Here is a 24,948-nt window from a genome sequence, read left to right as displayed (position 1 = left end):
CTGGGCCCATCCCAGAACTCCCAGGAATAATCTGTGTTAACTGTTTGTCCTGAGGCCAGAAAGTAGTCTATGATCCCCAGAGCCCAAGGATCACTGCTCCAGGCTTCAGTGCATCATGCGCAGCCTCACTGACTCTAGGGCAGTGGGGGGCTGAGGGGAGAGGGTGACTTGAGAATGGGCAGAAGAAATGACAGTGACAGCCTGGTGTCAAGGGAAGAGAAAATCAACCCACCAAATGAACCCACAGAAACTGAGACAGACCCAGGGCTGATTCTGGTATTGCCCTAATACAAGAACATCCGGATGCTCATAGTGATAATTCTGGGTAATCAAGAGGTTATAAGAGATAATCCTTCAATGGCTTCCTGTTCCTCTCAGCATAACATTGACACACTTCCCTAAGGCCAACACCAGCAGGCCTGCCCGACCTCACTGCCCACCACTTCTCCAGCCTTTCCTGAACTGGCCTTTACCTGTAATGCCCTTCCCCCAATTCCCTGCCAGGCTGGTCCCCTCTTTAGATCCGAGCCTAAATGCCACTCCTCAGAGACCTCTTCTCACGACCCATCTAAAGTAGAAAAGCCCTGACGTGGGACTCAGCCAGTGTTTCCTCCAAGTCTTTGCTTCTGCTTGCATTGGGCTCCTCCACTGGCCCCAGTGTATGCTCCAGGAAGGCAGAGACAGGGCCCACTCCGTTGCTGTCAAAACTAAAGCTCCTGGTGCCTGACACAGTATGCACTCCAAAAACGGGCAGGAGGCGCCCAGCAGAGTACGGTGCACGGCAGATTTCAATGTAAGCAAACCTCTTCCCCTCCCACTGTCCTCTGAATGAGAATGCAGGGCAGTGTGCACTGTCTTTCCCAAAGAGAACCATCAAAAGGCGCTAAAGACAACCCCCAGGAGATGTGGTGTTTGTAGGAGGAAAGCACCAATTACATGGAAACCTGGCCCACGTGGTACCCTTCCCCAGTGCTGCTGTGTGTGTGTGTGTGTGTGTGTGCTGTGTGTGTGTGTGTGTGTCTTTTGGGGGGTGTCTGGGGTGGTGTATCCCTGGTTTGTGTCCTTGTGGTTAACAGCACGTGATCTGGAACCAGGATGTCCGGTTTGACTCCCACTCAGCCACTTACTCATTGCTTTGGTTATCAAGTCACCTTAAAACTTAGTGGCTTAAACAACGTGTTGTTTCCTCTGGTCTGAGGGTTGACTGGGCTCAGTTGGGTGGTTCTTGACTGGGGTCTGTCATGAGATTGCAGTTAGATGGCAGTTGAGGCTGGAGCTGGTCACCCACCATGACTTCTTCACTCGCGTCTCAGCTGGGTTGGTTGGAACAGGTGAAGGCTGCCTAGCTTGGGCTTTCCTCACAGTATGGTGGCCTCAGGGGGGGCTGGACTTTTTAGATGGCAGGTGGCTTCCCCAGAACAAACATGCCAGGAGGTCCAGGTGGAACCTTCAGGGCTTCCTGTGATTTTGACTTGGGAAGTCAGAAAACACCACTTTTGCTGATCTCACTGATCAGGAGAGGAGACGACACCAGGGCACAGATACTGGGAGGTGTGGTTCCTGGGGGTGGGGATGGTGGGCGCAGAAGGCAGCTTTTGAGACTAGCTACCATACTGGCTACCAGACGGTGGGTGAATTACTTAACCTCTTTGTGCCTCAGTCTTCTCTCCTATAAAATGGGATAATATTTCCTACCGCATAGAGGAGCAAATGAGTAAATAATATATGGAAAGCATTCAACAATGCACAAAGTATTAGCTATTATTATTATTATTATTACTCAAAGGAGCAAGGAACAAACCTTTTCTTTGATTAATCCCTGTATCCCAGCGCCTGTGAAATGTTTTATGATGATGAGCTGCTCTATATGGAAAGTAAGAGAAGTGCCCTTCCCCCATCCGCTCCCCCCAATTTTGTTTCTCATTTAAAAGTTTAAAGTTTGGGTAGAGCCCTATCAGGTGTGCTCAGTGGTTAGAGCATCGACTTGTACACTGAAGGGTCACAGGTTCAATTCCTGGCCCAGCCCACGTGTGTGAGGGAGGCAAAAATAGATGTCTCTCTCACATCAATGTTTCTCTTCCTCTCTCTGTCTCCCCCACCCCCGCCCCCCGCTTCCACTCCCTCTAAAAAATCAATAGAAAAAATATCCTTGGGTGAGGATTGACAAAACAAACAAACAAAGAAAAGTTTTGGTAGAAGAGGTCATTCCTCATGATCAAGTATGCATTTAAAATATTAATAATATTGAAAAATAGCAGCCAGTGTTTGGCAAATGCCATTCTGAGTCACCGTAATGGCAGGCTCACGTTAGGGACAGAATAGCAACACTCGTGGTGTGGAATTTCCCGGGCACTGGTGGGAAAGGAGCCATGAATGTGTTTGTCAGCAAACTTCCCCCAAACAAAAAGAAACCAGGATTTCCTGCTGGAGGCCAAGGAAGCGAGTGATGTCCAGGACCTCACAACTCAACTCCAGACTGGCCTTAGCACTGGGCAGAAAACAGGATCTGACAACAAGTCGTCAGCCGGTGGCCCAGCCCAAGCGGATGGGCACTTTTCTGTGGCTGCCAAATTCAAACAAAGCTCAGAGACAAGTCATTGAACTCAAGCCCTAAATAGAAAAATGGCTTCATAATCCATCCAAGCCTGTGGACACATGTCCTATTCTACAGAAGTCTCTACCATGTCATCTGCTGCCTCATACCCCTCGGTATTCCATATAGCCTTTAGGATAAAACCTAGTCTCCTGACAAGTGTGCTCACCAGCCACATACCCAAGTTCCGGCCTCGTGCACAACTCGCATTCCTCCTAAGGGCCCTGAGCTCACACATCTTCCTGGGTCTTGCACACACTCTTTCTGCCAATTGGAAGAGAATAACAATAGTAAGGGCAGCCAGTTATCCTTCCCTTGACCATGGACCAAACAGGTGCTGTGGTGAGAGTTCCATTCTGTCATCTCACTTTATCCTGACCCATTCTATAAGGTACTGACCTCACAGGCTGATGAAATCACTCATTTACCTAGACTTCATTAAAACTGAAACCTTTTGTGCTTCAGATGATACCATATTAAAGCGAAAGACAACCCAGAAAATAAGACAAAATATGTGCAAAGAAGATATACACGTGGCCAACGAAGTCCGTGAAAAGATGCTTAATATTGTTAGTCATCAGAGAAAAGCAAACCAAAACCACAACAAAAATACCACTTCATACCTACTAAAATGGCTCTAATCAAAACAACAGTGTTGATGACGATGGGGAGAAACTGAAATCCTCATACATTTTTGGTGGAAATGCAAAACAATGGAGTCACTTTAGAAAACAGTCTAGCAGTTCCTCAAAATATTACATATTGAGTTAACATATGATCCAGCAATTCTGCTCCTAGATATATACCCAAGAGAATTAAAAACATATGTCTTCACAAAAACTTGTACATGAATGATTATTGCAGTATTATTCATAATTGTCCCCAAAGTGAACTAATGAAAAACTAAAATGTGGTAGAGCCATACAATGGAATGCTATCGTAATATATAAAAACCCTGGGTTGTAATGACCAGTAATGACCGAGGCCCAATCCTGCAGTCAGCGCTAACTGCTGGGAGGCTGAGAATCAGGGCCAGAGAGAGGCCTGAAGAGAGAAGCAGGGATTGATCCGTTGCCTCTGTGGCAGCTTTTGATCAGCACTTCTCTCTCTCTCTCTCTCCCAGACTGGCTAGCAGCTGTGCCTCCATTTCTCTCCAGGCCTCCACCGGGGCTGCTGATCAGCCCTGCCTTTCTGATCAGGCCCTGTTGATAGGTCCAGAGACGCTGACTGGCATAGAAACCAACCAATCAGAGTGAAGTGTGAGGAACCAATGGCTGCCTAGGAGATGGAGCTTTTGACGCTGACTGGCATAGAAACTGACCAATCAGAACCAAATCTGGGTCAACTGTGAAGAGCCAATGGCTGCCTAGGAGGCGGAGCTTTTGACACTGACTGGCATAGATACTGACCAATCAGAACCAAATCTGGGTCAACTGTGAGGAGCCAATGACTGCCTAAGAGGTGGAGCTTTTGACGCTGACTGGCATAGAAACTGACCAATCAGAACCAAATCTGGGTCAACTGTGAGGAGCCAATGGCTGCCTATGAGGCGGAGCTTTTGACGCTGACTGGCATAGAAACCGACCAATCAGAACCAAATTGGCCAGCAGAGGAGGGCAGTTGGGGGCGAGATCAGGCCTGCAGGGAAGGGTAGTTGGGGGCAAGATCAGGCTGGCAGGGGAGGGCAGTTGGGGGCAACCAGGCTGGCAAGGGGAGGGCAGTTAGGGACGAGATCAGGCCAGCAGGGGAGGGCAGTTGGGGGCAACCAGGCCAGCAGGGGAGGGCAGTTGGGGGCGAGATCAGCCTGGCAGGGGAGAGCAGTTGGGGGAGAGATCAGGCCAGCAGGGGAGGGAAGTTGGGGGCAAGATCAGGCCAGCAGGGGAGGGCAGTTGGGGGCAAGATCAGGCCGGCAGGGAGGGCAGTTGGGGGCGAGATCATCCCGGCAGGGGAGGGCCGTTAGGGGTGATCAGACAGGCAGGCAGAGGGGTTAGAGGTGATCAGGCAGGCAGGCAGGTGAGCGGTTAGGAGCCAGCGGTCCCAGATTGTGAGAGGGATGTCCGACTGCCACAGGGAGTGGGCCTAAACCAGCAGTCGGACATCACCCAAGGGATCCCCGGTTGGAGAGGGTGCAGGCTGGGCTGAGGGAACCCCCCTCCATGCACAAATTTTGTGCACCAGGCCACTAGTTCAACCATAAAAAGGAATGAAGTACTGATACATGCTAGTACATGGATGAACTTTGAAAGCACTGTGCCAACTGAAAGAAGCCAGACACAAAGGCCATATTGTATGATTCTATTTATGTGAAATGTCCAAAATAGGCAAATCCATAGAGAGAGAAAGTAGAATAATGGTTGCCAGGGTCTGGGGAGGAAGGGGGAGAATGGGTAGTGATTTCTAATGAGTACAAAGTTTCTTTTTGGGGTGATGAAAATGTCCCAAAATTGGTTGTGGCAATGGCTGCACAGCTCTGTAAATGTACAAAAAAATTCACTTAATTATCTAGAAAGAGAGAGAGAGAGAGAGAGAGAGAGAGAGAGAGAGAGAGAGAGAGAGAGAGAAAGAAAATGCAAATAAAATTTTGGGGAAAAGAATGCTTTCTCGTAGTAGTTTTGCTGAGTCTGCCTACCTCCACCCCCCAGCTGGAGGCTGGTGAGGCCCATTGTTCACTGCATTTCTATTAGAGCTTGTTTGTAGGTCCACCCATACCAACAGCTGTGAGCACCTGGCCAGGTTCTATGCCTCACTCACTTTGGAATCCAGGACAGTGCTTGGCACTTGGCACATAATCAATATGTATGTGTGTTGAATGAATAGCCTCTAGCATGCCCCTAAAATTGCCTGTTGCTTTTTACATAATCACTTTTAAAATAAAGAAATGCCAAAAAGATCACACATGCATGCGCAGTTATTTTAAAATTCTTTTCCATCAAATATTTTAAGCTGAATAATCAATTAGAGTGTTATCTCTTTTCTACTTCCTGCAAGACATACAATTTCAAAACTGAAAACAAATCATCAATAAAATGACCAAGATAATGTAGAGAAAAGGTAGAAACACTTACCCAAAAATAGCATTTTTAATCCCTGAATAACAAATTTCACATTTCAAATAACTTGACAAAAATTTCCCCTACTCTCTGAGACAGAAGACTTTATGAGACAAGAGACCAATATCTATATCTAATCTAATAATAGAAAAATATGCAAATTGACCGCACCTTCGCTACACACAAGCCACGCCCACCAACCAAGCCACGCCCACCAACCAATCAGGATGAGTATGCAAATTACCCCCAACAAAGATGGCGGCTAATTTGCATATCAAGACAGCGTCGAAAGAAGCCAACAGCTGCAGAAGGGAGTAAAGCTTGGGGGAAGGGCGGGGCGGAGGCGGGGCCAGGGGGAGGAGAAGGGCGGGGCGGAGGCGGGGCCGGGGGGAGGAGAAGGGCGGGGCGGAGGCGGGGCCGGGGGTGAAGGGAAACACGGGTGGGCTGGAGGAGAAGGTGAGGCGGGCGAACAAGGGAGGAACGGAGGCGGGGTAGAGTGCAGCAGGAAATCCTATTGCAGGATTTTTCCTGCAACGGGAAAGCTAGTATATATATAAAAGCCTTAGTATATATATAAAAGCCTAAGTGACCAGAATGACAGGTTGCTATGATGCACACTGACCACCAGGGGGCAGATGCTCAATGCAGAAGCTGCCCCCTGGTGGTCAGTGCACTCCCACAGCCAACCTCCCCCAGCTGGCCAACCTCCCGCGGTCCCTCCTCCTGGTCCCCGGTCTGGGACAGGGAACCGGGGGTGGGAGGTGGTGGATGCGGCCCTTTTCCCAGGGTGGGCCAAGGACCAGCTCCCTTCTTGGGGCCGGCGGCCAACCTCCTGTGCCCTGTCCCTGCCCCCAGCCAGCAGGCTCCAATCGGCCCACTGTGGTGGCAGCGCAGTGGTGAGGGAAGGAGGAGGGGGGAGGCGGGGAACCGCGTGGTAGCAGAGTGCCAACGATGGCGGTGTCAGTGTCTGTTTCTTCCATGCCCAGCCCAGTGACTGTTGCCTCCTCTCTGGCCTGGCCCTGATCAGCCTGGCCCCGATCAGCCTTGACCACCAGCCAGGCCTAGGGACCCCACCCGTGCACGAATTTCGTGTTCCGGGCCTCTAGTAAACCATATAAAGGTTAACTAAATTCAGCCTTTGAAAACTCTTTGGCTTTCAACAACAACAACACAATGAAATGATGAAGCTAATATTTATTGAGCACTTACTATGTGCTAGGCTGGGCATTATTTTCTGTGTCCCATGTATTAACTAAGTTACAACAACATTATGCACTAGGTACTATTACTCTCATTTTATAGAGAGGTTAACAACTTTTTCAAGGCCACAGGGTTGGTAAGTGGCTGGAACCAAGGAAGTTCAATTCTATTGTCTATGCACTTCCTGCTCCACAAAGGACAGTCTTCAGGGACTTCAGTCCCTTGATTTGATCAAGGAAATCAATTTGTAGGATTCTGGGTTTACAGACTGATTAGTGTAGGTTAGAGAGAAGATCTGTGGTGCTGTGGAAAAGCTGGGACTGCCCTGAGCTGGATCTGTAATTGTATGGTGACCAGAATGAGGGAGAAGATAGTATTGTCTCACAACAACCTCCCCTTTATTTAATTACTAGAGACCCGATGCACGGATTCGTGCACGGATTCGTGCACGGGTGGGGTCTCTCAGCTTGGCCTGTGCCCTCTTTCAATCTGGGACCCCTTGGGGGATGTCGGACTGCCAGGTTTCGGCCCGAGGGATTTAGCAGTGCTGACGCGGCAGGTGGCCAGGGAGGACTCCCAGCCGGGGCCAGGAGCAGCTCTGCTGCCGCTCATGCCGCCACTGCTCGGTAGCGCTGCCGTGGAGGCGGGAGAGACTTCCACTGCTGCTGCACCTGCGCCTGCCAGCCATGAGCCCAGCTTCTGGCTGAGTGGCACTCCCACTGTGGGAGTGCACTGACCACCAGGAGGCAGCTCCTGCGTTGAGCGTCTGCTCCCTAGTGGTCAGTGCGTGTGATAGTAACTGGTCGTCTGGTCATTCCGGTCATTCGGTTGTAACAGTTGCTTAGGCAAATATATATATATAATTCCTTCTCTTATTTAGAATACTACCCAAGTAAGGCCTGAACTTCCTTGTTTCAGGGTAAGCTCTCAGGAACTTTTTAAATTATTAAATATATTTTTATTGATTTCAGAGAAGAGGGGAGAGAGAGATAGAAACATCAATGAGGAGAGAGAATCAACAATTGGCTGCCTCCTACACACCCCCAACTAATGATTGAGCTTACAACCCAGACATATGCCCTGACCGGGAATCAAACTGATGACCCCCTGGTTCCTGGGTCAACACTCACCTGCTGAGCCACACACAGATGGGCCCCTCTCAGGAACTCTTCATGAAGTTCGGCTCTTACACCTACGGTTTGGCTGTGAGGCCCACCTCAAGGACAGGCCCCACCTGCCACCCCTGCCCCACCTGGGGAGCTGTTGGTCTCTGAAGTCTCTTTAATCTAGTGCTTCTCAGAAGGGTCTTGGCTGCTGTTGAGCCTGGCCAATGTCTTGCGCCAAGCCTTTTCTTTTAGGGGACAAGACATATTGGTGTTTTCCTCTCTAGCCCTCTTGTTTCCAAAGCCTGTGAGGAAGTTGTTCTTTTCTGGACGTCTCTAAATGTTCTCCCGCCTTCCTTGGGCAGCCTTCAAAATCCGGTCTTTTGTCTTTCAAGTTCAAAAAACATGTCATTTAAGTGTGTTTGCACTTCCCTGATTACGGTCTGTCTTGGCCTTCTCTGTTTTTCTGCACCTTTATTGATTACAGGTTGGATTTCCATGCCCTGTTTTCCAAGTCTGTCAATTCTTTTGCAATACTATGTTTGGACACCTCACCTGAGTTGGCATCCTGTTCATGTGTGCCTGTCAATATTCAGAGGCCTTTTTTATTTTTGAGGACCTCATTTAATATTACCAGTGAAGGATGTCTGTATGTAAATGATAAAACATTAATCAATGATTTTTGACACTAATTATTTCCTGTTGTTACTTGCAGTGCAGTGAGATCCTTTCTGTTTCATGCATTACTATTATTTATTGTTTTCACTAGCCGGACATTTTCTGCCCTTTTAATTTTCACTGTCTTCTTAGTTCTACTCGTTGACTTATAATGAAAAGGGCTTATAGTGAGAAGAGCTTAAACACCAGAGGAAAACACTTCTCCCTTTCATTTGACGAGCTGTTGGTACGGGGAGAGCAGGCATATCTGCTAGAAAACTCGGATCAAGAGGTTTTTTCTTCTAGAGTTCTTAAAAGGGAAAAACTACTGTTTTTATGACCAAAGTCCAGTCTGTTGGAGACTATACAGAACCTCGGACTCTCAGGAAACCACAGTGCCTTCCAAACGCTTTTGTGCTAAATACGTGGACAGGCCCACCAGGCGCCACGGTGGTTCTCGCAGTGTTCTCCTTGTCACACAGGGACACTGTGATTGGAGCCAGACCGGGAGGTCTGTACCCAGTGGTTGGGAACACACTTGGGTTCATGCCGGGTCCAGAAATAAATCCTAGATGATGTTTAGGTTCAGTATGAAATAAATAGTATTTTAGGATGCAAACAGTCCAGGAGCCAGAATAATAAGAGAATGGAAATGAAAATAAGGATGTGTCATCACACAGAAAAAGAGTCAGGGAAAAAAAAGTTAAAAATCTGGATGTTGTCATCGGGGGCAAAGAATGTTTCTCAGGAGTGAGCCAATCAGATTCCACCCACCCATTTTGAAAAAATAATCTAAAAAAAATCTTAAGAATCAAGGTATTTTTTAATTGGCTACAAGAAAAGAATCAAGAAAAGGCTGTAGAATTTTTAGGTAGCTATTACTTGATTAGAATAAAATTATTACTATCAATATATCAGAACATTTTTGTCCCTACTTGATGGGAATTCTTTGTCGGCCAAGAAAGCTACAGTTTAGAAACTAAGCTCAATCTTTTGTTCCTAAAGATTTTATGCCAACTATAATGAAACAAAGGAACATTTGAAGGGGACAGGTTTTCATATGGAGAATACTAAAAGTTGCTCCGAAGTCAATCACCGTCGTGGGTTTTACCTACAGAGCTCCCGAACAGGAGAGTTACTCCCCCCAGTGCTGACTCTGCATTCTGATTTTCCTGGAGCAGAGCAGGGAGGCGAGGAGGGCAGTGACCTGAAGCTCAGGGTCAGTGTAAGATTATGCTGATGAGAAGGCAGTGCTTAAACACATTCTAATCCGTGAAGGCCACTTCTCACATAAGAGTCATTTCACTTCAAACCTAACACCGTGAAATTTGAACTATTGTGTAGAAATATCAAGTGTCTCTTCTTGTCACCTATAGCTCTGGCCTAGAGAAGAGCAATGTCTGCAAAACACCATGTCCTCCTTGTAGTCCCACTTGCCCCCTCTACTCAGCACACAAAAAAAGGGGGGACTAGGCTTACGATGTCACGAGAGAGAAGACTGAACAAGGAAGAATGGGCCACAGGTGAGGTGAGATGTGCGACTGAACCCTAGGTTGAGAGTCTCCATTCTTGCGCTCACGACTAAGGCAGCAGGACTCCTTCCTGGAGACACACCCTCACTAGGCCATCTTCTCTGCAGAGCTCTGGGCACCTGGGCAATGCCCGGGAGGTACCCGAGGGCTGCAGGTGATGATGTGATGCCAGCTCCCGTCAGGCCCCTCGTTCCCCATCTGACCCCCAGCAAAGCAGCACAACGCACCACCGCTCCACCTGCCGTCTGTGCTGTCCCGTGCTGATGGGGAGACCTCTGGGTGTGGCGCAGTCCATAGGTCCTCCTGGGGGTCGTGCAGCAGTTACCACACACTCGCCACCTCCTCCTGCAGCTGCACTGTCTGTCCAGCACGCTCTCTGCCAGGGCTGCACACCCCTGCAGGCCAGAGGGTGGGCTGGGCCCACACGGCAGCTTTGGCCGTCAGCACTGCCTGAAGCACTCATCCTCGGAGCCTGTTCTCCGAAAGTGGCACCTTCTCAACAGTTTTTACTCTGTCCACTCCCCAGATATTGAGCTCCACCACCCATCTGCCCAGCAGCTGGGGAAAGATCGTTGGGAGGCTCTGCTTTCCAGGGGAAGTGAGGGCGAGGAGGGTTTCCTGGGCCAGGGCTCAGCTTCTGTGTGTGCATGACTGTGTGCAATGTAGACAGAAATCCTAAATGATTAGCACAGTGTAGACACACAGCTCAGTACACGGTGGCCATTCTCACACCACTATCATGGATACACACCTCAAGGAGAGGCCTTCAGTGTGTAAGAGGGGCCTCCGTGATGAGACCCCTTGTTGAGGGTTAACACATCGACTGCACGGACAAAGAGAAGGCACAGCAGCGGCCACCTCTCCTCTTTCACAGACTAAACGCCGCAGGGGAGGCACAGCGCCACTGATTAAGTCGATGCAGATGTTTCAAATGTTCTGCACCTCCTACCTCTCCCCATGTTGACATAAATGACTGGCGAAGGTGGTGCTGTGATCTAGGAAGCTGGAGAGATGCAAGTAGATACACGAGCGTGTGTGGGAATGTAGCACTGTTTGCAGTAGTTTAAGCAGAAGCAGCTTTAAAACAGCATGTATTCTTTGGGATTAATGTGTTGGAACTGTCAGCTGAGTGACTGCAACCACCAACGGTGCCCAAACATGGTAAGATACTGTAGCTGGGGAGCGCCAGCCCCACGCGTAGTGCTGACACTGTCTGCAGCTCTCGGTCCGTCCTCGCCAGCTGCTCTGCCTGTCAGGGCGGCAGGGACCAGCCGACAGGTTGGAAGCGTATGTGCTATTTCTGTGCATAGGATGTGTGTAAGCACATGCCACAGTAAGCCAGACCAGGATGTGAGTCAGATTGTTATAAAGTGGTAAAAAGGACTGATCTTCAAAGCACTCTGAAGGCGTCCTGTCATGCTACACTCCTGTAAGGAGCTACAGTTTGAAAGACACAATTACTAAGCTAAGGAGAAATCCTGAAGAATATGGGTGATCAGAATTGACCAAAGGCCTACCTACCAATGAAAAGGGGTGGATAAGGTCAAAACTACAATCTGGGTCTTAAAACTTAGAGGTGAAGAGGGATTTATTACCAGCAACCCTTTATTTCTCCAGTAACTTTGGTCAGACATGTAGAAGTAGTAAAATGTGGGCGGCTGGGAAAAGCTCTGGAACATGTGTTTGCTTTATTTTCCTTTTAAAACAAAACATTTTATCTGCAGAGCAACTTTCATGGGGCCAGTTAATGGTCCTAAACTGGCTCTTTAAGAAGAGTCTATTGGCGCTGAGGTGTAAAATACACAAAAGAGGAGGCTAGAAGGGGCCAGTGGGGGAAGAAAGGGGACATATATAATACTTTCAACAATAAAATTAAAAAAAAAAAAGATACATAAAAGATGCCTACCTATAGCACTATTTGTAAGAGTGAAATTATTATCCACCACAATATCCACAAGTTGGTTAAATAAACCATGTTACCTCCATTTGATGGAGACTAAGCAGCTATTAAGTGGAATAAAATAATTTGAATACACTGGCGACAGACTGTTATGGCAAAAATCATACTGTAGAAAACATGCATAGTAATCACATTTCTGTTCAAAGTGATATGTTGTATATGCATAGAAAGAAGTCTCCAAGGAGCCAGAGAAAATCATTAGTCATTGTTATTTGTGACAGAGGGAGATTTTTGTACATCCTACTCATTGTTCAAATCCTGTACAATAAAGATTACTTTTATAACAGAAAATAAAACCAACAAAGATAGTTACGAGAGAATAGTATTAACCTGACTTTTGTTGTAAGTGTAATGTTCTCGGAGGCCTCAGGGCAGCCCAATGGCCCACGAGTCCCTGACCGGTGCGGTGAAGGCACAGCCAGGCAGCCCGAGCGAGTGCTCGGTGAGCCCAGGGAGGCTGCAGTCAGCACCCCTGAAAGAAGGGGGTGCAGACCAAGGAAGCCCGTTATTTACCTGTATTGGGGCTCTTGCTTTTTAGCTCTTTGTGGCCTCCATAACTACATTCTGTTCAGGAGCACTGAGGGAGTTCACTGTGTGGCCGTGACCCATGACCTTGACCCCAGACAGGTCACTGCTCAACTTCAGCATGCCAGCAACTCTCAACAGAGTTCCACTGACTTGCTGTTCTAGGGGTGGCGAAGTGAAAAGTGATAGCAGCAATTCATCAGCTCCATCTTCTCCTTCCCAGCAAAGTCTGGAGGAAGTAGGTTTTGTTGCCAGGCCAGGATGAAGGGAACGTGACCTATCTCTGTGGCCACAGGAGTCCATCATGGTGTCCTCCCAGTCAGGAATTTCCTTTCTCTAAGTAAATTGTGTCCTCTGGTCTGCCCCGGATACCCGCTTTCTCCAAGAGGGTGGGAGAGAGAGCAGGCCCATCTGTTTAACCACAATGCACGGGTCTGGAAACAGCTACTGCTCAGCCTTGTTTCCTGAAGGCTGAAGCTGCCCAGACCCCACTGTTCTTCACAGTCATTTTCTATTCTTCATCCGTCTCCTCTGAATACCAGTCAGTCAGTCTCTCCTTCCCACGCCAGCTGCCCTCAGGTAATTCCTGGGCATCCTCCAGATTCTGGCTCAAATGCACGTCCTCTGGGGAGCCTTTCCCAGCACCCCGCAGCCAGGCCAGGTCCCCTTATACCTGATATACAGCCCCCATCTCAGAGTGCTTATCCCAGCTCGCATTTTCCATTTACTTCGTAAAAACTTAATTAATGTCTGTCTTACTCAACATAAGCTCTTTGAGGGCAGAAACTGCACCTGCTTTCCGCACTCCCAGTGACAGGACAGTGTCTGGCACCAAGTACATAGCAGAAAACGCTTACTCAAGGCAAGGATGCTGAGGGAGCAACTGGGTGGAATATGTGCCAATGGGGGAGGGAGAAAGAGCAGCTGGGAACCCCCCACCCCACCCCGCTTTCATTAGCTTGCCTGCTTATGATTGGTTAGCCAGACTCCTTGGTTATTTCTTGGGGCCCCTTCAGCTTGGGACCCTGGGCTGCCCAGGGACGCTGGGGGTCCTGGAGCATGGGGAGAATACACCAGGGACGGAAATCCTCTGCCAATAGCAGAGCGCCTCGGCCAGCACTGGGTGGGGCAGGGCGGGCAAGGGCACTGACCTCGGCTGATGCGCTGCTTCTCCCCGGACAGGATGCCCGGGCTGTCGATGATGCTGATGCTCTTCAGGACCTGATTGGGCAGCTGGGAGCACATGAATCTGGAAGAAAGAGACCAAAGGTGGGAGGGATCAGAACGGCACTGCAGAGTGAGCCAACGACGGAGCTCCTTGGCCTTTCTGGGCTGCTGACATCATCTGCTGTGAAGTGGGGCTTGCAGGGGACTGATGGGACCTCCATTGGGGCTACCTGCTACCAGACTCCTTACTGTTCACTGTGATTTTCACCAACGTTTATTGAACACTTAGATATTTTACAATATCATCTCATTTGCTCCTCATATTAACCTCAGGAGGAAAAAATTACTCTTAACCTCAGAGAGGTTAAGTAACTTGCTCAGAGTCACTCAGAGCTGGGCCTTCACCCAAAGCCTGCCAGTCTCACCTGCACCTCCTCCAGGCTGCTCCTTGGTCAAGCATCCGGGTCTTCTCCCCCAGGGGAATCCCAGGCCCCACCGGGCTGGAACATGCCGAGCTCCTGCCAGGCCCTGCCCGATCCCTAAAGTGACCTTAGAAGTACTGGGGCCTGTTTTCACTGTGTGATGCCTAGGGACTCAGCACCCAGCCTGACACTTGCTATGGCTTCAGGCTCAGGGTGGGGCAGCACCTGTGGGCAACCCCCCAAATTCTCCAGGTGTTTGAGTCCTAGGGGTACCCTATAAGCACATGGAGGGGCAGGGTCGGGGAGGGACCTGGCCAAGCTTCTCCAAGCCTCCTTCCTTGTCCATCACTTCCCTTCCTTCTCCTTCTGCTTTCCCTCCTATGGTTCTAGTCTGCTGTCCTGGCGTAGGCCTCATGGAAGTAGAGTAGAGTGGCAGGAAAACTGTGGCCGGGGTCAGCAGACCTGCGTTCAGGTTCAGCTCAGTCGCTGCCAATAAATTGCTGTGGGGCCCTGGACAAGGACTTCCCCCCTCTGGAACTCAGTTTCCTCATGGGTAATTGGAGACACTTGGACCAGGGAGGGTGAGTCTTTTTAGCTCTAACACTGTCTAACTCTAGAGTACTAGAGGAAAAGGCTGTGTTCCCTCCACCCAGGCAACAGAGCCTGAGGGGGATCTCTTAAAAAATATATATACACACACACACACACACACACACACACACACACACACACTGAGTGGCCAGATTATTATGATCTCTGAACGCATAATAATCTGGCCACTCAGGGTATATATACATATATATATATATTAGAGGCCCGGTGCATGAATTCGTGCATGGGTGGGGTCCGGCCAGCGTGGCCAGGGGGAGGGGACATGGGTGGTTGGCCAGCCTGCCTGCTGGTCAAACTCCTGGTTGAGGGGACAATTTGCATATTAGCCTTTTATTATATAGGATATACACTGAGTGGCCAGATTATTATGCGTTCAGAGATCATAATAATCTGGCCACTCAGTGTGTGTGTGTATAAATATATATATATATATATATATATATATATATATATATATATATATGTTAATTTCAGCGAGGAAGGGAGAGGGAAAAAGAGATAGAAACATCAATGATGAAAGAATCATTGATCGGCTGTCTCCTGCATGCCCCCACTGGGTATCAAGCCTACCACCCAGGCATGTGCCCTGACTGGGAATTGAGCCATGACTTCCTGGTTCATAGGTCGACTCTCAACCACTGAGCCACTTCAGCTGGGCCCAAGGGGGATCTCTTTTAGGCACTGGGTATGTTTTCAGCTGGAAACGGTACAGGGACAGGAAGGCTCTCCTTTGTCTATATTGTCAGTGCTAACTTCTGTATCTGTGTGGGAAGAAAGCTTGAAACCCTTGGTGAAAGCTCAATTCTTCCATTCAGTGGAACTGGTGGGATTACTCAGAGAGTAAATATGCGGGGAATGCAGGACAGGGAGGCCTGCCCAGCCTTCGCAAGCACTGGTGGACAGCACAGAGGGCAGGCTGGGGCGTGGCCAGGCGAGCAGGGGTGGGCAGCCCTGAGCTTTTGCTGTAACTTATGACCTTTCAAAATAACTTTCTTTGAAGGTGCTCAGGACAAGTTTGTCATACATTCTTTCCTAGATTTTCAAGTCAGCCTGGGATGATGTAGGAAAGATATTACGAGCATTCTGCAGCTAGAAACGCTGAAGCCCAAAGCAGTTGTGGCATCTGGAGGTCATGCCACGAATGCATGGCTGGCTGGAGTGCAGCCTAATGTTCTGATGTCAGTTGAGTAGAACTCAACCCATAATGTTAAAAACCTTATAATGTGAAAAATAAAGGGTCAAGTTAATTTAAGAGAAGCCCCTCATTTCTGATTTTTCCTGCCCCTCCTGCCCCCTCCACCTTTACGTAAACCCCACTGCCACCACTTGGAGAGATCTGTGAGAATGAAGTGCACAGGGATCCCTGAGCATTCTTTGTAGGTTCACAGAATAAGAAATGCCACATTCAGTGCTCTAGCATTGGGGTAGGAACGGAGTTCTGAGCACATCTGTGATTCAGACTCTTATCATAGTCCCGTCCTTTCTATGAGGTGGCTGGAGGCATCTGGCAATCTGGAAAAAGTGCCCATATGTGGAAAAGCATTCCTGGGAGAGGCTGACCTTTCCCCCAAAACCACTTAATATCAATACTTCCAAAACACAAAAATCCCTGGATTCTACTGTAAAGTTAGCAGAGGGACTAAAAAATTTATAAACTGTCCACTCCCTCATGTGCAAAGTGACAACATTTCAACAACTCCCTTGGCTCCTGACACATCCGCAGAGGCAAAATGTATGAGCCACGAAATAAGATGCAGTCAGATATAGTGAAGCTGCCACATAATAAACAAGGGAGAGGGATTCGGGCCAGTAGGGGCAACTGCAGAAAAGAGGAGGAGGGGAAGAGGGGAGAGGGAGGGAGAAAGGAAGGGGAAGGGAAGCAGGGAGTGGGAGAGGGAGAGGAGGGAAGACAGGGACCTGGAGAAGAGGAAAAGATGGAGACATTCCAATTCAAGGAGGAAGAGAGAGAAGGAAGAGGGGGGAGGGAAAGAAAAAGGAGCTCTCCAGGGGCACCCAGAGAGGGGTAGTTGGGATTGTGTCCAAATCTGGTCTCCACTCCACAGAAGAAAGAGTACATGGGGTGGATTAGAGGGGGTGGGGAGAATGGAGCACAGAACACAAGTCAGCTTTTAGACCCCTTGTGCGGGGCGACTCATAGGGTTAGAACCACACACACGTTTTCTTAAATAACTGTAATCAGAAAAAACCCCTAATGCAATGCTGCACAACAAACCTGTCTTACTTTTATGCTCTAAGAGAAGATGAAAAGCAAGGTTATTTGTTGGGTAGGGCGTGGTCAGCCATGGCTCAGGCCTCCCTGCTCATGTGTGTCTGCTGACATGTTTCCAAGCACAGATGTCCTGATCCTTGCTGGAGTGACTAACAAGAAGTACATCCATTCCTTGCCTTGAAGTGTATCCTTTCACATTTCATAGGATTGAACTTGCAACTCAGGTACATGCTCTTGACTTGGAATTGAACCTGAGACCCTTCAGTGTGTGGGGCCCATGCTCTATCCACTGACCCACACAAGCCAAGGCTCGCTGATCAACATTTTAAAAGAACCAGGCAGTCACTTAATGCTGCTTTTGGTTTCCAAACAGTGCAGTGACATCTATAGTTAACTCACTCAATCCCCACCACAAGCTCAGGGGAAGGGGCTTTGTATCATTTTACCGAGGAGACTGGGGCACAGAGGGGGCACAGATCATAACCTGTCAAGTCACATGGCTGGTAAGTGATGAGCTGGGATGCTAACCTGGCAGTTCCAACTCCAAAGTCCAGGTTAGCTACTAGTCTGCTCCTACCATTTCATGCATTTGAACCACAGCTGTGTACCTTTATCACACAGAAGGCAACATCCTAAAGCAAAGAAGTGACATGCCCTAGTCCTGAGCTCCCCATTGAAGAGGCTCCTGCATGTGACTTGATCTGCACCCACTGGTGCAGGGTGGAGCAGTACACAGCAGGCAGATGATCCAGGCTCTGGTCATCTTCTATCTCACACACCCTGTGACCTCCTGTAGGTCTCTGAGCAATTCTGAGAACTCCCAGGCTGTCATTAGGTTCAAATAAACCGAAGCTTCCATGGAGAGGATATGGAGCTATTTAAAAGCACCTCCTTTACCAGCTCACTTTACTGATAAGAGTAGGACCAGAGAGATTACACAAATTCCCATTTACTAGTACATAGTAAATAGCAATCAATATACAAAAAGACTTTGACAACTAACCCGTAATAATTTTATACGGTCCTATAGCACACATGTCTGATCTAACCTTCTACTGCCAGTAGAAATTTATTTTATATATTTTATTGATTTTTTACAGAGAGGAAGAGAGAGGGATAGAGAGTTAGAAACATCGATGAGAGAGAAACATCGACCAGCTGCCTCCTGCACACCCCCTACTGGGGATGTGCCCGCAACCAAGGTACGTGCCCCTGACTGGAATCGAACCTGGGACCTTTGAGTCCGCAGGCCGACACTCTATCCACTGAGCCAAACCGGTTTCGGCTAGAAATTTATTTTAAATCCACACTATAAAAAGCCAAAGGTTACCTACCCCTAGATCTTACGGAATTACCACTTTTACAAGTAAAAGATGGTTGAATATTGGTCATTTCAAGTGGTTCAACCTAAATATGTCCTTTTCTAAATGAAGCCTCACTGTTATGGGGGATTGGGTGAGGCTGGGTGCAAGGCGCCAGTCACAGCCAGTGCCGGGAAAGTCTGCTTGAGCCCAGGCAGTAAAGCTGGTTTTCTGCAATGTCAGGACCAGGACTGTACAGGCAGCCAATAAAGCACAATGGGTCCATGACCTGGGAGCCACCACGATCCTGAGGTTAAAGAGTAATGGCAAGAGCTTCAGGGAGTTTATTGTGGGGAAGCACAGGGCACACACAAAGACCAACTAATGCCTCTGATTAAAACACAATTTCTTTTGATGGTGAATCAAGAGTGATTCTTGGCAAGAGCCTATTTCCCATAATCTCTGTCACTAAATTAGCTGGCGGAACCAGCATGTGTCTGGACTGACTCTATATATTAAGTCTGTTTTTATTATTTATTATTTTTTTAGTTTAATTTTTTTAAATTCATTTTTATTGTTGACATTATTACAGATATCCCCTATTTTCACCCCATTTCCCTTCCTCCCCCCTCCCCTCTCCCCTCTGAGATCTATCAGTCTGTTCCATGCTTCGACGTCTCTGGACCTATTTTGTGGGTCAGTTTATTTTGCTCCTTAGATTCCACATATGAGTGAGATCATGTGATACTTGTCTTTCTCTGACTGGCTTATTTTGTTTAGCATAATAATATTCAGGTCCCTCCATGCTGTCTCAAAGGGTACGAGATCCTTCTTTTCACAGCTACATAGTACCCCATTATATAAGTGTAGCACAGCTTTTCTATCCACTCATCTACTGGTGGGCACTGGGCTGTTTCCAGATCTTAGCTATTATAAATAATGTTGCTGTGAATATAGGGGTGCATATATTCTTTCTGATTGGTATTTCAGGATTCTTAGGATATATTCCTAGAAGTGGGATCACTGGATCAAACAGCAGTTCCATTTTTTATTTTCTGAGGAAACTCCATACTCTTTTCCATAGTGGATGCACCACTTTGCATTCCCAACAGCCGTGTACTAGGGTTCCCTTTTCCCCACATCCTCACCTGCACTTGTTCGTTGATTTATTGATGGTAGCCATTCTGGCAGATGTGAGGAATAACGCATTATAGTTTTAACTTGCATCTCTCTGATGATTAGTGATGTTGAGCATTTTTTCATATGCCTATTGGCCATCTGTATGTCCTCTTTGGGGAAGTGTCTATTCAGGTCCTTAGCCCATTTTTTGATTTGATTGTTTGTCTTCCTTTTGTTGAATTGCATGAGTTCTTCATATATTTTGGAAATTAACCCCTTATCAGAGATGTCATTGGCAAATATGTCCTCCCATTCAGTGGGTTCCCTTTTCATTTTGAGGATTTTTTTTTTTTTTTTTGCTGTGCAGAAGCTTTTTAGTTTGATGTAGCCCCATTTGTTTATTTTTTTCCCTTTGTTTCTCTTGCCCTAGGAGATGTTATCAGAGAAAATTCTGCTATGTGAGATGTCTGAGATTTTACTGCCTATGTTTTCTTCTAGGATTTTTTATGGTTTCATGACTTACATTTAAGTCTTTTATCCATTTTGAGTTTATTCTTGTGTATGGTGTAAGTTGGTGGTCTAGTTCTTTCTTTTCTTTTTTCATTTACCTATCCAATTTTCCAAACACCATTTATTGAAGAGACTGTTTTTATTCCACTGTATGCTGTTGCCTCCTTTGTCAAATATTAATTGACAATAATGGCATGGGTCAATTTCTGGGGTCTCTGTTCTGTTTCATTGATCTATATGTCTGTTCTTGTGCCAATACCAGGCTATTTTGATTACAATGGCTTTGTAGTATAATTTGATATCTGGTATTCTGAGCCCTACAATTTTGTTCTTCTTTCTCAAGATTGCTGTGGCTATTCGGGGTCTTTTTAGGTTCCATATAAATTTTTGGAATATATGTTCTAGATCTGTGAAATATGCCGATGGTATTTTAACAGAGATTGCATTGAATCTATAGATTGCTTTGGTTAATATAGACATTTTAATGATGTTATTCTCCCAATCCATGAACACAGTATATGCTTCCACTTGTTTGTATCTCCTCTATTTCTTTTTTCAATGTCTTATAGTTTTCCAAGTACAGGTCTTTTACCTCTTTGGTTAAGTTTATTCCCAGGTATCTTATTATTTTTGTTACAATGGTAAATGGGATTGGTTTTATTTTCTCTTTTTGAGAGTTCATTATTGGTGTATAAAAATGCCATTGCTTTCTGGATGTTAATTTTGTATTCTGCTACTTTGCCAATTTCATTTATTAAATCTAGTAGTTTTTTGGTGGAGTCTTTAGGGTTTTCTGTGTATAATATTATGTTATCTGTGAGTAATGAGAGTTTTACTTCCTCCTTTCCAATTTGGATGCCTTGTATTTCTTCTTCTTGTCTGATCACTGTGGCTAGACTTCTAGTACTAGGTTGAATAAGAACAGTGAAAGCAGACAACCCTGTCTTGTTCCTGTTCTTAAAGGAAATGCTTTTAGTTTTTGCCCATTGGATATGTTGTTGGCTGTAGGTTTATCATATATGGCCTTTATTATGTTGAGGTATGTTTCCTCTATTTCCACTTTGCTGAGAGTTGTTATCAAAAGTGAATGCTGCCCTGACTGGTTTGGCTCAGTGGATAGAGCGTTGGCCTGTGGACTAAAGGGTTCCAGGTTCGATTCCGGTCAAGGGCATGCACCTTGGTTGTGGGCACATCCCCAGTAGGGAGTATGCAGGAGGCAGCTGAATCTATGTTTCCCTCTCATCAATGTTTCTAACTCTCTATCCCTCTCCCTTCCTCTCTATAAAAAAAAAAATCAATAAAATATATTAAAAGAAAGTGACTGCTGTATTTTGTTGAATGCTTTTTCTGCGTCTATTGATATGATTTTTACCCTTCGTTTTATGTGATGTATCACATTTATTGATTTGCGAATATTAACCAGCCTTGTCTCCCCAGAATAAATCCCACTTGGTCAAGGTATATGATCTTCTTAATGTATTGCTGGATCCTATTTGCTAATATTTTGTTGAGGATTTTAGCATCTGTGTTGATCAGGGATATTGGCCTGTAATTCTCTTTCTTTGTAGTGTTCTTATCTGGTTTTGGGATTAGAGTAATGCTGGACTCGTAAAAAGAGCTTGGAAGTCTTCCCTCCTCTTGAATTTTTGGAAGAGTTTGAGGACAGGTGTTAGCTCTTCTTTGAATGTTTGGTAATACTTGTCTGTAAATCAGGTCCAGAACTTTTGTTTGCTAGGTTTTTTTTTTGTTTTTTTTTATTACTGCTTCAATTTCATTAGTTGTTATCAGCCTATTCAGGTTTTCTGATCTCCCCTGATCGAATTTTGAAAGATTGTATGTTTTCAGGAATTTGTCCATTTGTCCCAGGTTGTCCAGTTGGTTGGCATATACTAGTAGGTGTTCAAAGTATTCTCTTACAAGCCTTTGTATTTCTGTGGTGCCTTTTTCATTTCTGATTTTACTTATTTGGGTCCTTTCTCTTTGTTTCTTGATGAGTCTGACTAAAGGTTCATCAATCTTGTTTATCTTTTCAAAGAACCAGTTCTTGGTTTCATTGATCTTTTATATTGCTTTTTAGTGTCTGTGTCATTTATTTCAGCTCCTTTATATTTTTATTTTTATTTTTTTATTGATTTAAGAGAGGAAGGGAGAGGGAGAGAGATAGAAACATCAATGATAAAAGAGAATCATTGATTGGCTGCCTCTTGCATGCCCCCTACTGGGGATCAAGCCTGAAACCAACTGGAATTGAACCTAGGACCCTTCAATCTGCAGGCTGACGCTCTATCCACTGAGCCAAATCAGCTAGAGCTTCTGCTCTGATCTTTATTATTCCTTCCTTCTACTTCTTCTGGGCTTTTCTTGTTGTTCTCTATTTCCTTTAGTTGTAGGGTTTATCACTTACTAGAGGCCCGGTGCACAAACTCGTGCATGGGTGGGGTCCAGCTTGCCTGCACAGATGGGGGCCCATCAGGACGGGGTCAGCTGGGGGGAGGGGTTGTGGGAGAGCTCCAGGGCATGTCCAGCCCGTTTTGCTCAGTCCCGATTGGCCGAACCCCAGCAGCAAGCTAACCTACTGGTCAGAGCATCTGTCCCCTGGAGGTCAGTGCACGTCATAGCGAGCAGTTGAGCGGCCTTAGCATATCATTAGCATATTACACTTTGATTGTTTGAACAGATGACTAGACGACCGGACACTTAGCATACTAGGCTTTTATTATATAGGATTTGAGCTTTTTCTTTTTCTTGAGGTAGACCTGTAATGCTATGAACATCCCTCAGGACTTCTTTCTCTGTGTCCCATAGATTTTGTGTTCTTATGTGTTCAATTTCATTTATTTTCAGGAAGCTTTTGATTTCTTCCTTGATCTAATTGGTAACCCATTCATTGTTTAATCACATACTATTTAGCCTCCATGTGTTTGAATGTTTTTGAGTTTTTTTTATTGTAGTTGATTTCTAGTTTTGTGCCATCGTGATCCGAGAAGATGCTTGATATGGTTTCCATCTTCTTGAACTTATAAAGACTTGTTTTGTACCCTAACATGTATCATAGCACATACACAAAAACCAACTAATGCCTCAAATTAAAAAATTTTTTTTTCTTTTTGCTGGTGAATCAGCAGTGATTTTCGGCAAGAGTCTATTTCCCTTCATCTCTGCAGCTAAATTAGATGGTAGAATCAGCATGTGTCTGGACTGACATTGTACACTTGTATGCAGTTTTTTTCAATTCACAATGATACTTAAATGACTATGTATTACTCATAATCTAAAAAGAGTCTATTTAGTAAAGCCTCTTTAATTACAAACATAGAGGTAACAAATAAGAGTATAAGTCCAAAAATACCCATCTGTATTCTACTATTGCTAAATTATTACACAAATGTAAGACAATATTTTTTTATCATCACCATCATAAGGCCGAGCTAAAATAACAGGTGCTCCAAAAGTACTATTCAGATTCCTTCAATTTAAAAGGAAGTTTCAAAATTTAATTCCTAAGGTTAATGATTAAAGTTATTTTTTAAAGAAATTGAGGCAATGAAGAAGTAAATGAGATTAAGAATGTGTTCTCCGGAAGACTACAATTTAAAATTATACTATATGCTAAATTTAAAACAATGTCTGTAGCTGTCTGAATTTGAAAAACAGACTAATATTTTTAGAAAAGTAGATTGAGGGGAAAACATAACATCCAATTCAAAAGCAGACAGCAGGGGGAAATGTCAGAAGCCAATTCCTGACACTTGTTGAACTGACCAAAATACACTGGTGTCTGTCTCCCAGGCTCATAGCCTCAGGGTGCTGTTGGTATGTCCGTCTCCTCCTCTGTGAGGTGGAACTGCCTCCTGATAACAGACTCTGTAACCTCAATAACCTTGGAGCAACTCCGAGATAGGCCCGCCTGTGGAATTCCTCTCGGAAGTGCAGTTGCAGAATGTCACGCTAAAGTCGTTTCCATGTAATTCTTTTTGTTCTAGACTCAACTCCTGCTTTTATCGCTCAATTATGGAATTTCTATCATTTGAAGCTGCCCTTTTGGGAATTTGTCTTCATTTCTCAAAAATGCACTGTAGACTCCCTGTTACTTTCTTAGGAACCGGCCTTGGAGATTGAGACTTAGGCTCCACTGGTTTGCTTAATGCTTTGAGGCTGGTGTCACGCCATAGGCGTTATCTGGTATGACCAGGGGAAGTACTAATCCCTTTTAAAGATGCTGCTGGGGGCAGATGCACAAGCCAATGCCCTATAAGGAGGGGCCAGGACAATGGAACTTGTCCCATGGGTGACTGGTGGTTGCTCAGTGGGGGAAGGGAGTTCTCCACAGCAGGCAGATGAGTCTCTTCTATGTGGTATTGTACTCTGACCTCATTCCCAGAAAGTATACTAAGTAAAAAGAAGTTTGCCTGCCTTTAGACCGAACCTGCTGATATTCCCACAGGGATGCTAAAATTACGTACACACATTTGAACGCCCTACACTAACTGACTCTCTTACATAAGTGCTGGGGTGAAACAGCAGCATTTTCATCATTGCGGTGGGTTATGTTAAGAACAGCTTCAAAAGTCAGGTGGGGGTGGGCAGTAGGCAATGATTCTTAGTGTAAACATTATATCATCGGGCAGCTCAGTATCATGTCACTAGCAGGACTCTGGGCCAGATGGCCTTGGTTCCAATCCCAGCACTGCCACTTAGCTGAGTGATCCTGTAGACTAAATCAATCTCTCTACGCATCAGTTTTCCTCGCTACGTTAGGGATGATAGTAGCACCTAGTCACAGGGTTTTTGTGAGGACATTTAGAGCTAATATAAAGTCAGAACAGTATCTGACACAGTAAATACCATATAATTATTTGCCATTATTTTTCTATGTAGTCTGAATTCAATTAACACTTGCTTATATAATGCATGGATTATTTCCAGCAAGTTTTCAATTCTGAGATAATGAACCTTGCTATTCAAAA

At 46.0% G+C, this 24,948-nt stretch overlaps 1 protein-coding gene across 1 annotated transcript in view; it reads right to left on the bottom strand.

The window, feature by feature from the left end:
• The window catches only part of EHD4 (EH domain containing 4), an 83,244-nt gene that overhangs the window by 39,358 nt on the left and 18,938 nt on the right, over positions 1-24,948 (bottom strand). Inside the window, exon 3 of the mRNA XM_008143034.3 lies at positions 13,772-13,869. Coding sequence (XP_008141256.2) covers positions 13,772-13,869 — 98 coding nt within the window. The remainder of the gene's footprint in view (positions 1-13,771; positions 13,870-24,948) is intronic.

Source organism: Eptesicus fuscus, chromosome 5 (assembly GCF_027574615.1).
Source record: "Eptesicus fuscus isolate TK198812 chromosome 5, DD_ASM_mEF_20220401, whole genome shotgun sequence".
NCBI classification, from domain to species: Eukaryota; Metazoa; Chordata; class Mammalia; order Chiroptera; family Vespertilionidae; genus Eptesicus; species Eptesicus fuscus.
This window is presented reverse-complemented; position numbering and strand designations above follow the sequence as displayed.